Raw genomic sequence first — 12328 nt, 5'->3', positions numbered from 1 at the left:
AGAAATAAGGAAAAAGAAAAAGGAGAAATAGAAGGAAAAGAAAATTGGAAAAAATATTAAGGAAAAATAAATAAAATAAATAGGGGTGAAATTGGAAATACTAAAAATAAAGTTAAAAGCTCATGATTAATTAAGAAAATAAATTTAGGCACACTAATAAACCATAATTATCATAATTAAACAAGTTTAATTCTGGAGGGCGTTACACACTCTCTCTCATCCACTCTTTCTCTCTGCCCGGGCCTTCCTCTTGATTCCATCTTCAAACTCTTGGTTAGATAGAGTTTTTTCCACTTTAGCCGTAACTTCTTATCTTCCCCATGGCAGCCCCAGTCCCGTGTGTAATCTCAGGAAGCACAAAACCGTGTAATCTCAAGGCAACCCCTGAAACACAATGTCGTATAAGCTGGAATTAATCTCCTCCGTGTGGGATTCTTGGCTGAAATTGGGCCTATAATTGTGGGCTTTTCTGAAGCTAAGCTAGTAGATTACTCAACTCATACACATCTGTAGTGGCTGGGAGTAGTGTCCTCCATGTGTGGGCTTTCCTGGGCTGAATTGGGCCTTTTATTTATGGGCTTTTAATGGACTGAAACTAGTAGATTACTAAACTTATCCCCTCCAAAACAGCCCCCTCATCCGGCGTTTATTCTCAGGAAGAAAGCACAACCGTGATATCCAAATTTAGCCTCCTCCGTTTGTGGACTTTTAATGGCCTGAAACTGGGCCTGGTTAATTGTGGGCTTTTAATGGTAATCTATGGTAGATTATCACGCTTGCATCCATCCTGCAAAATTAGATTAAGAAGACATCAATTTGTCAATAAAACACCTTAAAACTAGCTAATATTAAACTTGCAATAGCTTAATAAATCGGTGTAAAACCAACTCATCATGCCTGTTTTAGGATCCTTTCTTTTTGGAACTGCATCACGGGGCAGGAACTGTTGTAGGACCTTTTCGAGCCTCCATCATTGTATTGTCGAGGATATTGGGGAAGTTCGCAAAGTACCCAATAATAGGTTGTCTGGTTTGGTTCATCTGATGCTTCAGATGGCGGTTTTGATGTCTCTCCTTTTAAGTCATGTTAGTGATAATGATAGTGAAACATGGAAGGCTCAGGTTAGGTATCGAAAACCGATTGACTTTACCAAAGTGAAAGAGAATTTGCTTTCAACTGTAGTTATTATTAGACGTCCCAATGTGGGCAAGTCAGCCTTGTTTAATCGGTTGGTTCCATTTCTAGCCCCTGTAGTTCTCTGCAAAAAGTGAACTGTGCTTAGTTTGGATAGCATTAAAACAGAACATGAATCTAATACGCTAAATCTAACATTTAAAGTTTAAGAAGTTAAATTGTATATTTTCACGTTGTCGCCTTCTAAATATGGTATATGTATTCCTCTTTAGATTAAGAGATTGGCCTTAAGACTCATAATTTTTATTGTTTGTGGAAACAGGTTGAACTTAATATGGCGCGAAAGCGGACCACACCGGCCTCCTCTCCCCGTCCGACCCAACGTTGTCGAAATGTGAAGCCGTCGCATAGATTATTTTTTTCCTAAGTAGACATTGGTCATTAATTCTAAGTTCTTAACTTTTAGGAAATAAAAAGCATCCGTATGCCGACCACAGAGGAGTTGCAAGCAGCGCACATTGTTCCAACTGTGCGATACCAACCTTCGTATCTCCTACTGCTTGCATAATGTGCTCTAATTTTGGTGCCTGTTTTTTCTTATACTTTGTTATTCATCGACAAATTCTTGACACGGCTCATGTGATATCGTCCCTCATATGTACAAACTCTGGTGAAAAGGTCGGGATACACTCGAAAGGTAATAACTACAAAAATTAACAATCACAATTCATATGTGACAAAACCTCTAAAGCAAATTAAATGTTAAATTTTTACATTTAAGTAAAATTTACTGACCATAAGTGGCATAATGAACTCAGGACAACCTCACCCTTGTGGACCCTCTTTCTTATCAAAAACATTTGAAGACTTCTTCAACAAGTCTAACTTATCCACAAGACCCATCAAATACCTAAATGAACGTCTCCCCCATGGAAAGACACAACAAGCATCTAGATCGTCAACAATTGCAAGACATTTTTCATCAATGTGTGTGCCATACTTCTCATTGCTCACTAAGACCGAGCATAAAAAATACAACACCGCCATCTTTAACTTGTCTTCTATGCAGATTGATTTATCTCTTTCTTTATTTGAATCAACTCGTCTCCTCCTGTTTCTATGATGTTCCTCGGGTGGGATCACCATGCTTTCTAATTTCATTTTCACATCCTTTATTGTTATCTTTGTCTTCTCCGAAAAGTGTCTATTTTAAAAATCGTCACTGCCTATTTCTTCTCACTCGTCAGGATAAGCAGCACAATTGAATCCACTAATCAATGCATGTTCCATTAGAGTATCAGATTGGTACGTCGTTTATGATGAACCAAATTTCTTTTTTCTTTCCCGTCACGACCTCACGGCATCTCAACATCCACATTGTCATTAGACTCATGTCAATGTGTTCGGGAACAGAAAAAAGATGGGCGAATTGAGGGTCCATGAACCATTGCATCTCATACGGATGATCGCTTAAGGCTTTACTAATAACTTTTACAATTTCTCCCAAGGCACACTTTGTTGTTATTTTATATTTAAAGTTCATGCGCTGCCAAGATAATTTGAATTTAGGTCGCGGGGCATCGCAAGCTTGCAATACTCATGTTATATGTATCAATTGGTTAAAATCTTAAGCACTACACATATGGTTTAAAAATGCACAACCATCATGTTTTCGCATCTAATTTTGAATGACAAATTGCGAAATTGACTTGATTAACAACGGAGGCAACATACTTACAAGGACTTGAGCTTCAGTTCCTCAAACTCTGCATTTCTAATCAAGTAACTAAAATTTAGTAAATAAGCAAAAACTTAATGATGGTTCCAAGGTTCGTGATTATGGTGTCTCTACCGTGCTTGGAGTGGTTAGCATTGATGGTGGTGGTGTCAAGAGTGGCTGGTTGTTCTCATTAGCCGGCTGGGGTGGAGTCGCACTTATTCCTTCAGAGTTATTTTTTAACTCTGTGTCCGACGGCTCCACATTTCGACAACGTTGGGTCGGACGGGAAGAGGAGGCCGGTGTGGTCCGCTTGCGCGCCATATGAAGTTCAACATGTTTCCACAAACAATAAAAGTTACGAGTCTTAAGGCCAATCTCTCAATCTAAAGAGGAATGCATATACCATATTTAGAAGGCGACAACGTCAAAATATACAATTAACTTCTTAAACTTTAAAAATTAAATTTACCGTACTAGATTCATGTTCTGTTTTAATGCCATCCAAACTAAGCACGATTTAATTTTAAGCTATTTTTTTCTCAAAACTAATCATTTAACAACCAATTATGCAAGTAACAAATAAACAAACTCAATACTTCAACATATCAAACACATTTCCAGCAATAAGAAATCCATTTTCACGATTTTACAATAAAAAAGACGAAATAAATGGTACAAAATAAGTCATTACTTTTATCGAACATATGATAGGCAATAATGAAATAATTCCTAATTCACACAAAATCAACAACCTAGATGACAAGAAAAATTTAACAGAGAAACCCCGGCTTATACTAGGAAATGATTGAGTGGGGGAGATTTCTTGACCGTCTAAGTCGGAGGTGAGGGCACAAGGTTGATCAGAACTGCGGGTGGGGCCTTGGCGTATGGGACGAAATTAGTGGCCAGAGATTTTGGGTGGCAGGAGATGGAGCGGGAGGCTTGATCGCGTCGGACCGGAGCTTGTTGGAGGATGTCCGTTTTGGAGGAAGAAGGGAGAACTAGAACTGAAGAGTTCTGTTTTGTTGTTTTTCTTTTTGTTACTTTTTTTTTGTTGGTCCTCTGATTTGGTATTTGAGTTTTCTTTTGTTTTTGTTTTTTTTTCAATTTCAAAACAAGGGTTATTAGTCGGAGTTTCAATTGGAGGCTATTGGTTGAAAAAATCCCGTTTAAACTCCTACCTATTTCTCAGAAACTATGTAAGAGCCATCTTGGAGCCTCTTACTTCAGTTATATCTCCACTAAAATTTCTAGAATCATCAACTTTTTCTCGGAGTAGATCCAATCGCCGATGCGAGGAGCCACTTAGAGTCGGCGAGGTGTTGACGTCGACGAGGAGGCGAGGCTGTAAATCAATAGTAAAATGGAAATCTTCGATGAAAAACAAGAAATACCCAGAAGGTTAAACAAATCCATACACATGGATGTAAAACCAAAAGTGAAGGATTCCTTAAAACCCTAAAATGCAGCGGCATCAGAGCACCCACTTGTCCCTAACCTGTAAGGAGAAGCATGACTCCCGTTCCTCCTCCGCCGCCAACTCCGACCGCCAAACCACATCCAAACCCACTCTAAGGAATCACCATGTTTAAGGAGCCAAACCCACGGGGGCTTAGATTCGCCGGCATACAGATGTGCCCAAAGGCGGCAGCCAAATGCACGCCGGAAAAAACCCCCAATACCTGCTTTTCCCTCCCCAGCCACGACCCTGTCGACACCTCACCGGAGATATCCACACTGCGATAGCCGAGCAGCCTTCTATGGAGTGAGTGTGTTAAAAGTCTAAAGTTCAGACCAATATGTAACTTTGCTATAATGGAGCATAATCGCATATTTGCATAGAAACTCATTTCTTGAAAAGTTGAACGATCGATGAAACAAAGATGCGACTGTGAGCGTGTTAAAACTCATTTCTTGTGTGCTAGGACATTGTCTGAAAGTGTACATGTGGAAAGCCCAGTGCCATGGATCTATACCATCAATTATACAGTACAGGAATCGTGGAATGATGATGAGAATCGCATAGGAATGAAGATGATTGCAAAAGAGCACGGTTGGAATGATTATTCAGCCCAAGCCCAATAAAGAAAGTCATTTTTTTTACGGTTGAAAGAGAAAAATAGGTTGAGATGAATTAAAATTAATAGGTCAATAGTTTACATAAATTAATAAATATATTAAATTATTATTTTTATTTATAATTTATCTAGTTATAAATCATAACTTGATAAGTTATTATCCATAATTATTTATAATTTGTCTAATTATAAATCATAACTTGATAAATTTATCCATAACTTATCTGATTATGAATCATAACTTGATAAATTATAACTTATTAATTTCTATAATTAAAAATTAACATATATACTTTCTTAAACTTTTCATATAGTTCTATTTTTTACCGTTTCCATTTTTTTAATTATAATTGGGAAAATGTACCGGTTTTTTCCACCTACACTAGCCGGTTTCCACCTGTTTTGTCCTCTTCCTCATTTGTTGATGTGTCGCCGTCTAATTTACAAGTCACGGTACTGTAAACTTTCCGTTTTAATTATTAAAAAAAAAAAAAACCTCTCTCTCAGGAATAACAAACAAATGACTTGCTTTGCCTGCAAAAATAATAATTTTCACTAAGATAAGTTCATAATTAATACGGTCTTCTTTTCGAAGAGTTTCGGTAAATACATTGTGTTTTTATATGCAATTTCCACAGTTAAAATCGTAGTTTTATAAATTAAAAAATATGATTCTGGAGAATAGAACTACACGGTGTAGAAAACGACTCACGCTGTGTCTCAACTCTAGAAGAAGGATGTTTCACGTAATTAAGGAATAAAATGCTGTTCGTACTTCATTATAGTTAAACGACACTGGCGTTTATTGCATGAGAAACAATATACTGTTCTTTATTTTACTGTTCTAAACTAGTGGAATTCAGATACCTCTTTTCTTCTCGTTTTTTTTTTCTTGAATGGTAGAATTTAGAATTCTAACAAACCAAAAAGAAGATGAATCAGAGTTGATCATTGCTCACTACATAATTGACTTTAGAAAGGGAAATTCCAAGAAATAAGGCCCGTCATTGCTTGCAATGATTCTAGGCTGGGAAGAATCAGAAACAATTGACTTTTTGATGGTCGGATGCATGTCAATGGAAGCCACAAAAAGTAGCCAAGCTGTATAAATTTGCCACGAGTTAATGGAAAGTCAATCGGCCCTCAAGTGTGTTCAACTTGCAAAGGCTTCTTATAGGACTGCAATAAAAGGGATGAACAAACCACGCTGAGGGATGAAGCAGCCATGCAAGCGCCAGCAAGCCAAGGCGGGAGTCGGATTCCGGTTAGGGGATATAAGATTCCGGCTGCTATTGGCATGCCAAGGATGTTGTAGCCCAGGGCCCACACATAGTTAAGCCGAATCCTGGACATGGTCTTTCTGGAGAGGTCTATGGCTGTGACAACGTCTTCCAAGTTGCTCTTGATGAGAACTATATCAGCTGCTTCAATAGCTACGTCAGTGCCCGCACCTATTGCCATGCCAACATCAGCTGCAACTAAAGCCGGCGAGTCATTTATTCCGTCCCCTACCATTGCCACATTCATTCCTTTCATCTGCATCCATTTCCAATCATGAAGTTAATAACGCAGGAACCAATGTAGTAAGCTGGGAAACCAATAGAGTAAGTTCAACCATTTTAACTCCTAGACCTAGTATAAAGGTCAAAACATTTGTGAGATTTGTCCCACTCGTTTAGTACAAGATGGCTAATTCTTGTGCTTGTAAAGATCCTAGATGCTTTTAAAGTGATTTGTCCACTTCAGATATTAAAGAAATATTCAACCTAATTTTCTTAAAATATGGCAGAAATAACTTCTGCTGCAAGAGATTAGGACTTCTAAGAAGTTTAGGTACCTTGAGTCTATAGTGCAGTACGAAAGAGATATAAAAGAGGATATTCAACATAGGATTAAGGCAAGGTAGGTTAAGTGGAGAATGCTATGGGAGTTTTATGTGATGGCAAAATGCCTATTAAGTTGAAAGAAAAGTTCTATAAAACTGCAATCCGCCCAGCTATGTTATATGATAGTGAATGTTGGGCCATTAAAAGACAAAATATATCTAAGATGAGTGTAGCAGAAATGCGTATGTTAAGATGGATGAGGGGCCATACGAGAATAGATCACATAAGGAATGAAATTATTCGTAGTAAAGTAGGTGTAGCACCAATAGAAGATAAGGTGCGCGAAGGCCGCTTGAGGTGGTACAAGCATGTCCAATGTAAACTGCTAGAAGCATCAATTCGTGCTTAGGAGGACATTCTTATACTTAATACTAGGAGAGGGAGGGGTAGACCAAGAATTACGTGGACCGAAATAGTTAGGAAAGACATTCTAGATCTAAGCTTTCAAGAAAGTCTAATTTCGAACAGAGCTGCGTGAAAAAATGAAATCCATATAACCGACTCCAATTAAATTGGAATTAAGGCTTCTTGTTATTGTTTTTGTTTGTATGGCAGAAATAACTTCTACAGAGGAGGAATATTGAGGCAACGGGTTGAGTGCAGTGCAAAAAAAAAAAAAAAAAAGAAAGTCATCATTATAAAGGCAAAATAACTTTACCTGTAATTCTTTGATCTTATCAGCTTTTCCCACTGGATCCGTCTCAGCAAAGAAGGTTTCAATTCCGACCTCCTTTGCAACAGCAATTGCTGTAGATAGGTTATCACCAGTCATCATGACGCTGGATATGCCCATTGACCGGAGAAATGATATGACAAGCCTTGCCTCAGGTTTCACGGGATCGGTTACAGAGAAAGCTCCAGCAACGTCCCCATCAATGGCGACCAAAACACATGTCCGAGCCAGTTGCTCATGTTCCGAAATATACGCCTCAACATTTGGACCAACCGGGACATTAAAAGCACGCATGAGTCTTTTGTTCCCAACCAAAACTGTTCTATGACCTACTTTTCCACTCACTCCCGTTCCAAGGTGCACCTCAAACTCTTTAACATCAGCAACATGCTCAGTGTTGGACCCAAACTTCTGGCGCAGCCTCTTGGCATGCTCCACAACAGCTTTTGCAATTGGGTGCTCACTGTTGGCCTTAATTGGAGAGAAGAATTTATGTTAAAAAGATTAGCACCAAGATATTCAATCTATATTCCAACTATTTCCAAAACACAAACGTCAGTTATTTAAAAACATAAGCACCCACCTCTGTAGCTGTAGCCATATCGCATACCTCCTCCATCGAAAAATTAGAAAATAGTACAGCACTTACTACCAATGGCTTCCCAACAGTTAGCGTTCCGGTCTTGTCAAATACAATGGTTTTGACCTGTAGCAGAGGTGAGTTATGGTTAAAACATTCAGTCACAAGCAATATGATTTAGCTTCATATAAGCCCGAGTCAGAATCACACAGCTATTGGCATTACCTTGTGAGCCTTTTCAAGTGCATTTCCACCCTTGATAAGGACACCTTGAGAAGCACCTTTTCCAGAGGCAACCATGACTGCTGTCGGTGTTGCTAGACCCAAAGCACATGGGCAAGCAACAACCAATACTGAAATACCAAATTGCAGTGCAAGCTCAAATCCATCCATGTCCTTTGGTATCAAATGCTTGGGGTAAATACCTGCCTTTCCAGAAATATACCATCCCAACCAGGTTATAAATGCTACAGTAACAACCTGATTTGTACGAACAAACAAGATGTCACTCCACAGAAAAACTGTCACTAAAAAAATGATGGCCTTGAACATGTAAACAAAAATTATGTACGATAACAGGAACATAAACTCACTGTCGGAACAAAAACTCTTGATATCTGGTCAGCTAGTTTCTGGACAGGTGCTCGGGCAAGTTGAGCAGCTTCAACTAGCTGAACAATCTGAGAGAGTGCAGTCTCTGTTCCAACATGGGTCGCCTTAACCAGTAAGCATCCATTCTCATTCATGGTCCCTCCAATAACCTGTTCATGGCATCAAAAGAACATTAAAAAAAAAAAAAACATTGATCATTGTTTTAAGGAGCACAACCATAAAGAGCATTTAGGATCCTTTTGTAATTTTTTTCCTTAAAAAGAGGATTTTTTCCTCTCTACTTCCATTTTTTCACACCTCTTCATCCATTCCAAATACTCCATTAAATGTATAATTAAAGTTAAATAAATGAATAAACAACAAGTGCATCACCTTTGGAATTTAAAACCCAAGAAAATTATACCTTGTCCCCAGGTTTCTTTGCAATGGGCCTTGCCTCTCCAGTGATCATACTCTCATTTACATGACTTTGGCCATCTATGACGACTCCATCAATGGGAACTTTTGCACCAGGAACAATCTTGATAATGTCATTCCTCTCTATCAATTGAGTGTTAATTTCCATCTCTGCAATCACATTTCCATCTGCATCTAATGTTAACAGATAAGCTGAATCAGGTGCAAGGTCAGTGAGCTTTGCTAAGGCATCTGACGTTTTCCCTTTAGCAACAATTTCCAAGTACTTTCCCAAGAGAATGAAAGAAATCAACATGGCACTGGTCTCAAAGAATTCTTGCCCTTCAAATGTTTCCGATGTCAATGCTTTAATCGCTACATAAACAGAGTAAAAATAAGCAGCATTTGTGCCTAGTGCAACCAGAACATCCATATTCGCAGATTTTCTCCTTAATGCATGATATGATCCCACGTAGAACCTGAAAGGAAGAGACAAGAAAGCCTTAATATATGCATTCAGTATATGCTTACAAAAGAGAAACGATCAGATTCCCCAATATAAAACTGTAAACTATGTAAAAGTGTTGGGAATATGAGTACCTTTGTCCAACAATGAACTGCACAGGTGTGCAGAGGATCCAACTTAAAAGCATCCCAACTGTAAGCATGTTGTGAATCTTATATTCTAGCCAGTCACCATATGGAGGAAGCATAGGTAGTACCATGGAGAACATAAATACTGGAATCGTAAATAGGCAGCTCACCAAAAATTGATTTCTAAATACCATAATTTCGTGCAACTGCTCTTGTTCTCTTCGTCGTGGAGGAACATATAAGCTTGCACCGAATGTGTTGGGGTCATGTCCTGCTTCTTCAATGCACTTTATAAGGGATCGTGGGCCAGTGACTTTTGGGTCATAGCTAATAGTTACCTTATGATCTTTCGTGTCAAAAGAAACATCAGTTACACCGAGTGCCGACTCAAGAGAGGATTTTATTATGGTAATGTCTTCCTGAGTATTAACCCCTTCAAGTTTTAGATGCACTTTGTTAGCATCATTCCCAGAGCTGATGAGATCAGCTCCAAAGCCAGCATCTTCTATTGCTTCTATTATGCGGTCAGTATTAATAACGCTTGGATCAAAATGGATCTTTGCTTCTTCAAGTGCTAAACCGACTACTGCTTTCTTAACTCCATTGACCATTTGAAGGGCACGTTCAACAGACTCAGAGCAGTTTGTGCATGCCATTCCTTTAATCCTCAGCCGGCATACTTCTATGTCTAGTTCTGGAAAGTCGTCAACTTCAAAACCTGTGTTCTCCAAGGTTTCCTTGATTTCTTTCACCTACAAAAAATCTTCATCACGACTTTTTCCAATTTCCAGTAATATATACAAACCACAAGCAGGAATTAATCATCTTACTAAAGAGAGGAAGGCCGCACAAAGTTGGAAATGTTTGTCATTAAAATTCAACCCTTGCATTATTCCTAAACCGTCAAAACTGCTCCCCAACACCCCCAAACCCCACCCCATTCTTTTCCTTGTTTATAATCATATCACACAAAACTATCAAAAGCCTGCAGAAACAAAGACCACCATGATGATGACAATGTTGATCATGATTAAGAAAATAATTTTGCTCATGATCACTGCAATAAAGTACAAGTGCAATATCATGCCCAATTTTTTTTCAAAAAAATAAATTTCTTTTCAAAAGCATGAGACTTTATTGTGAATTATTCACAGCTTTGCTTACATTAATCAGCTCTGGCACGTATTTGATAACTGCTTGGCCTTGAAGCGGCGACACCACAACACTACGGACTCCATTAAGCTTTCCAAGTGAAGATTCTATGGATGTTGCGCAAGATGCGCATTCGATACCTCTTACTCTGAACATAATCGTACTAACTTTCTCATTTGTCTTGTGATCTTGTTCATGGATTGTGATTGCAACACTATCAGCACACTGCAATAGAGGTGCTTTAAGGTCATCGTTTCCATTGGCTTCCATCTTTACGTTGCAGTTTTTCAAATTCATCGACCCTATTCAAACATTGAAAATCTTAATAAGACGAAAAAAAAAAAAATCTAGAGATTAACTAATAAACAAATAAAGATAAAATGAAATAATTTACTAATAAAATAAAGTAGATACCTCCAATGCAAATAAAAAATTCATTTCAACCAATGAAAATGAATAAAAAAATAAGAGATTCAACCAATTGACGTCATGACCAATGCCAAACATCAAAATTCAGCAACCTTCGAAAACTTCAAACAAAAAGCACATGAACAAAGAAACAGGAATTACCAATTCCAATTTTGCGCACGAATGATGATAAAGTACAGAAATGAAGACGTTTGAAAACCAAAATCACCTCAAAAGAACCTCGGCAATCTTAGCCCGCTTTAATGGCGTCAAAAGCGAAGAAGACGACGATCATGTGGGGGAGAAATGAGAAAGGGGAAAAAAAAAGGTTCCAATAAGAGGCGTCGCAGAGGAAAAGGGTTAGGGTTTCTGGGAAAGGAAAGATAAGAGTTAGTGGGTGTCACATCGATTGGGAGAAGTTAGAGAGAGAAACGGAAAGAAGAGGTCGGCAACCGAACCGATGACAGAGAGGAGAGAGAGAGAAGAAAACAAAGGGCGCCAGAAAAAGAAGTCTGCGTGGGAAGTCTTTGTCGTTTTGGCTTATATACGATGGGTGGAATGGAAAGGATTTTTTTTTGAATTTTTGAATTTCGTAACGTCCGGCTAAAGTGGTTTCCAAACTTCCCACCAACACCGACTTTCCTCATTCCTCTGCCCCTCTATTTCCCTCTTTTGCAACGACGGTGAGGGTAAAATAGTAATTACATGTGTAGGTGCCTCGCCATGGATTCATCATAAAGTCATCATTCACGAATCACGTCATACAAGACTAGGCAATAAAGAGAGAGATCCAATATATATAAATTATAAAAATTTATTTTAACTCTGTTTATTTTATCAATTTAAATTTTATTACAGTTAAAAATTTTTAAAAATAGTTACATTTAATTTTTTTATTACAGTAAAAGATTTTCATATAAAGTTACATCTCAATTTAAATTAAAAATTCGAATCAACGAACTAAACGGATCTTTTTTTTTAATCACAATTACAAAAAAAAAAAAAAATCTATGCTTGAAGGAGGAAATGTCTTCATTAATACAAACAAAAATGGTGTATGTTTCCTTAGGAATTTAGGCGGTGGAAACTAGACCC

The 12328-nt window shown here is 38.1% G+C and overlaps 1 protein-coding gene across 3 annotated transcripts; it reads right to left on the bottom strand.

Moving 5' to 3' along the window:
• Nucleotides 1-5701: 5701 nt before the first annotated feature.
• On the bottom strand, nucleotides 5702-11828 carry LOC21398373 (copper-transporting ATPase HMA4). 3 transcript variants are annotated; one of them, XM_024169465.1, is made up of 9 exons: nucleotides 11396-11828; nucleotides 10838-11127; nucleotides 9680-10425; nucleotides 9087-9558; nucleotides 8665-8832; nucleotides 8297-8551; nucleotides 8075-8197; nucleotides 7477-7962; nucleotides 5702-6468 (listed from the first exon to the last, which is right to left on the bottom strand). In XM_024169465.1, the coding sequence occupies exons 2-9, from the start codon at nucleotides 11120-11122 to the stop codon at nucleotides 6076-6078; spliced, it is 2928 nt and encodes a 975-aa protein (XP_024025233.1). In that variant the 5' UTR covers nucleotides 11123-11127; nucleotides 11396-11828; the 3' UTR covers nucleotides 5702-6075. The 3 variants fall into 3 exon arrangements, with proteins under 3 accessions (XP_024025233.1, XP_010102321.2, XP_024025234.1); XM_010104019.2 differs by having other exon boundaries at nucleotides 11463-11828; XM_024169466.1 differs by lacking the exon at nucleotides 11396-11828 and adding an exon at nucleotides 10504-10658 and having other exon boundaries at nucleotides 10838-10890.
• Nucleotides 11829-12328: the final 500 nt, after the last annotated feature.

This window comes from Morus notabilis, unplaced genomic scaffold, assembly GCF_000414095.1.
Source record: "Morus notabilis unplaced genomic scaffold, ASM41409v2 Scaffold1005, whole genome shotgun sequence".
Lineage (NCBI taxonomy): Eukaryota > Viridiplantae > Streptophyta > Magnoliopsida > Rosales > Moraceae > Morus > Morus notabilis.
Note: the sequence above shows the minus strand (reverse complement) of the source record. Positions and strands in the feature narration are given on the sequence as shown.

Excerpts from the sequence above, each read along its gene's own strand:
- LOC21398373 (XM_024169465.1), bottom strand. The coding sequence starts at position 11,122 with ATGAATTTGAAAAACTGCAACGTAAAGATGGAAGCCAATGGAAACGAT. Across the intron at positions 9,559-9,679 it reads CAGTTCATTGTTGGACAAAG|GTTCTACGTGGGATCATATC; the intron begins GTACTCATATTC and ends TCTTCCTTTCAG. Across the intron at positions 8,833-9,086 it reads CAAAGAAACCTGGGGACAAG|GTTATTGGAGGGACCATGAA; the intron begins GTATAATTTTCT and ends TGCCATGAACAG.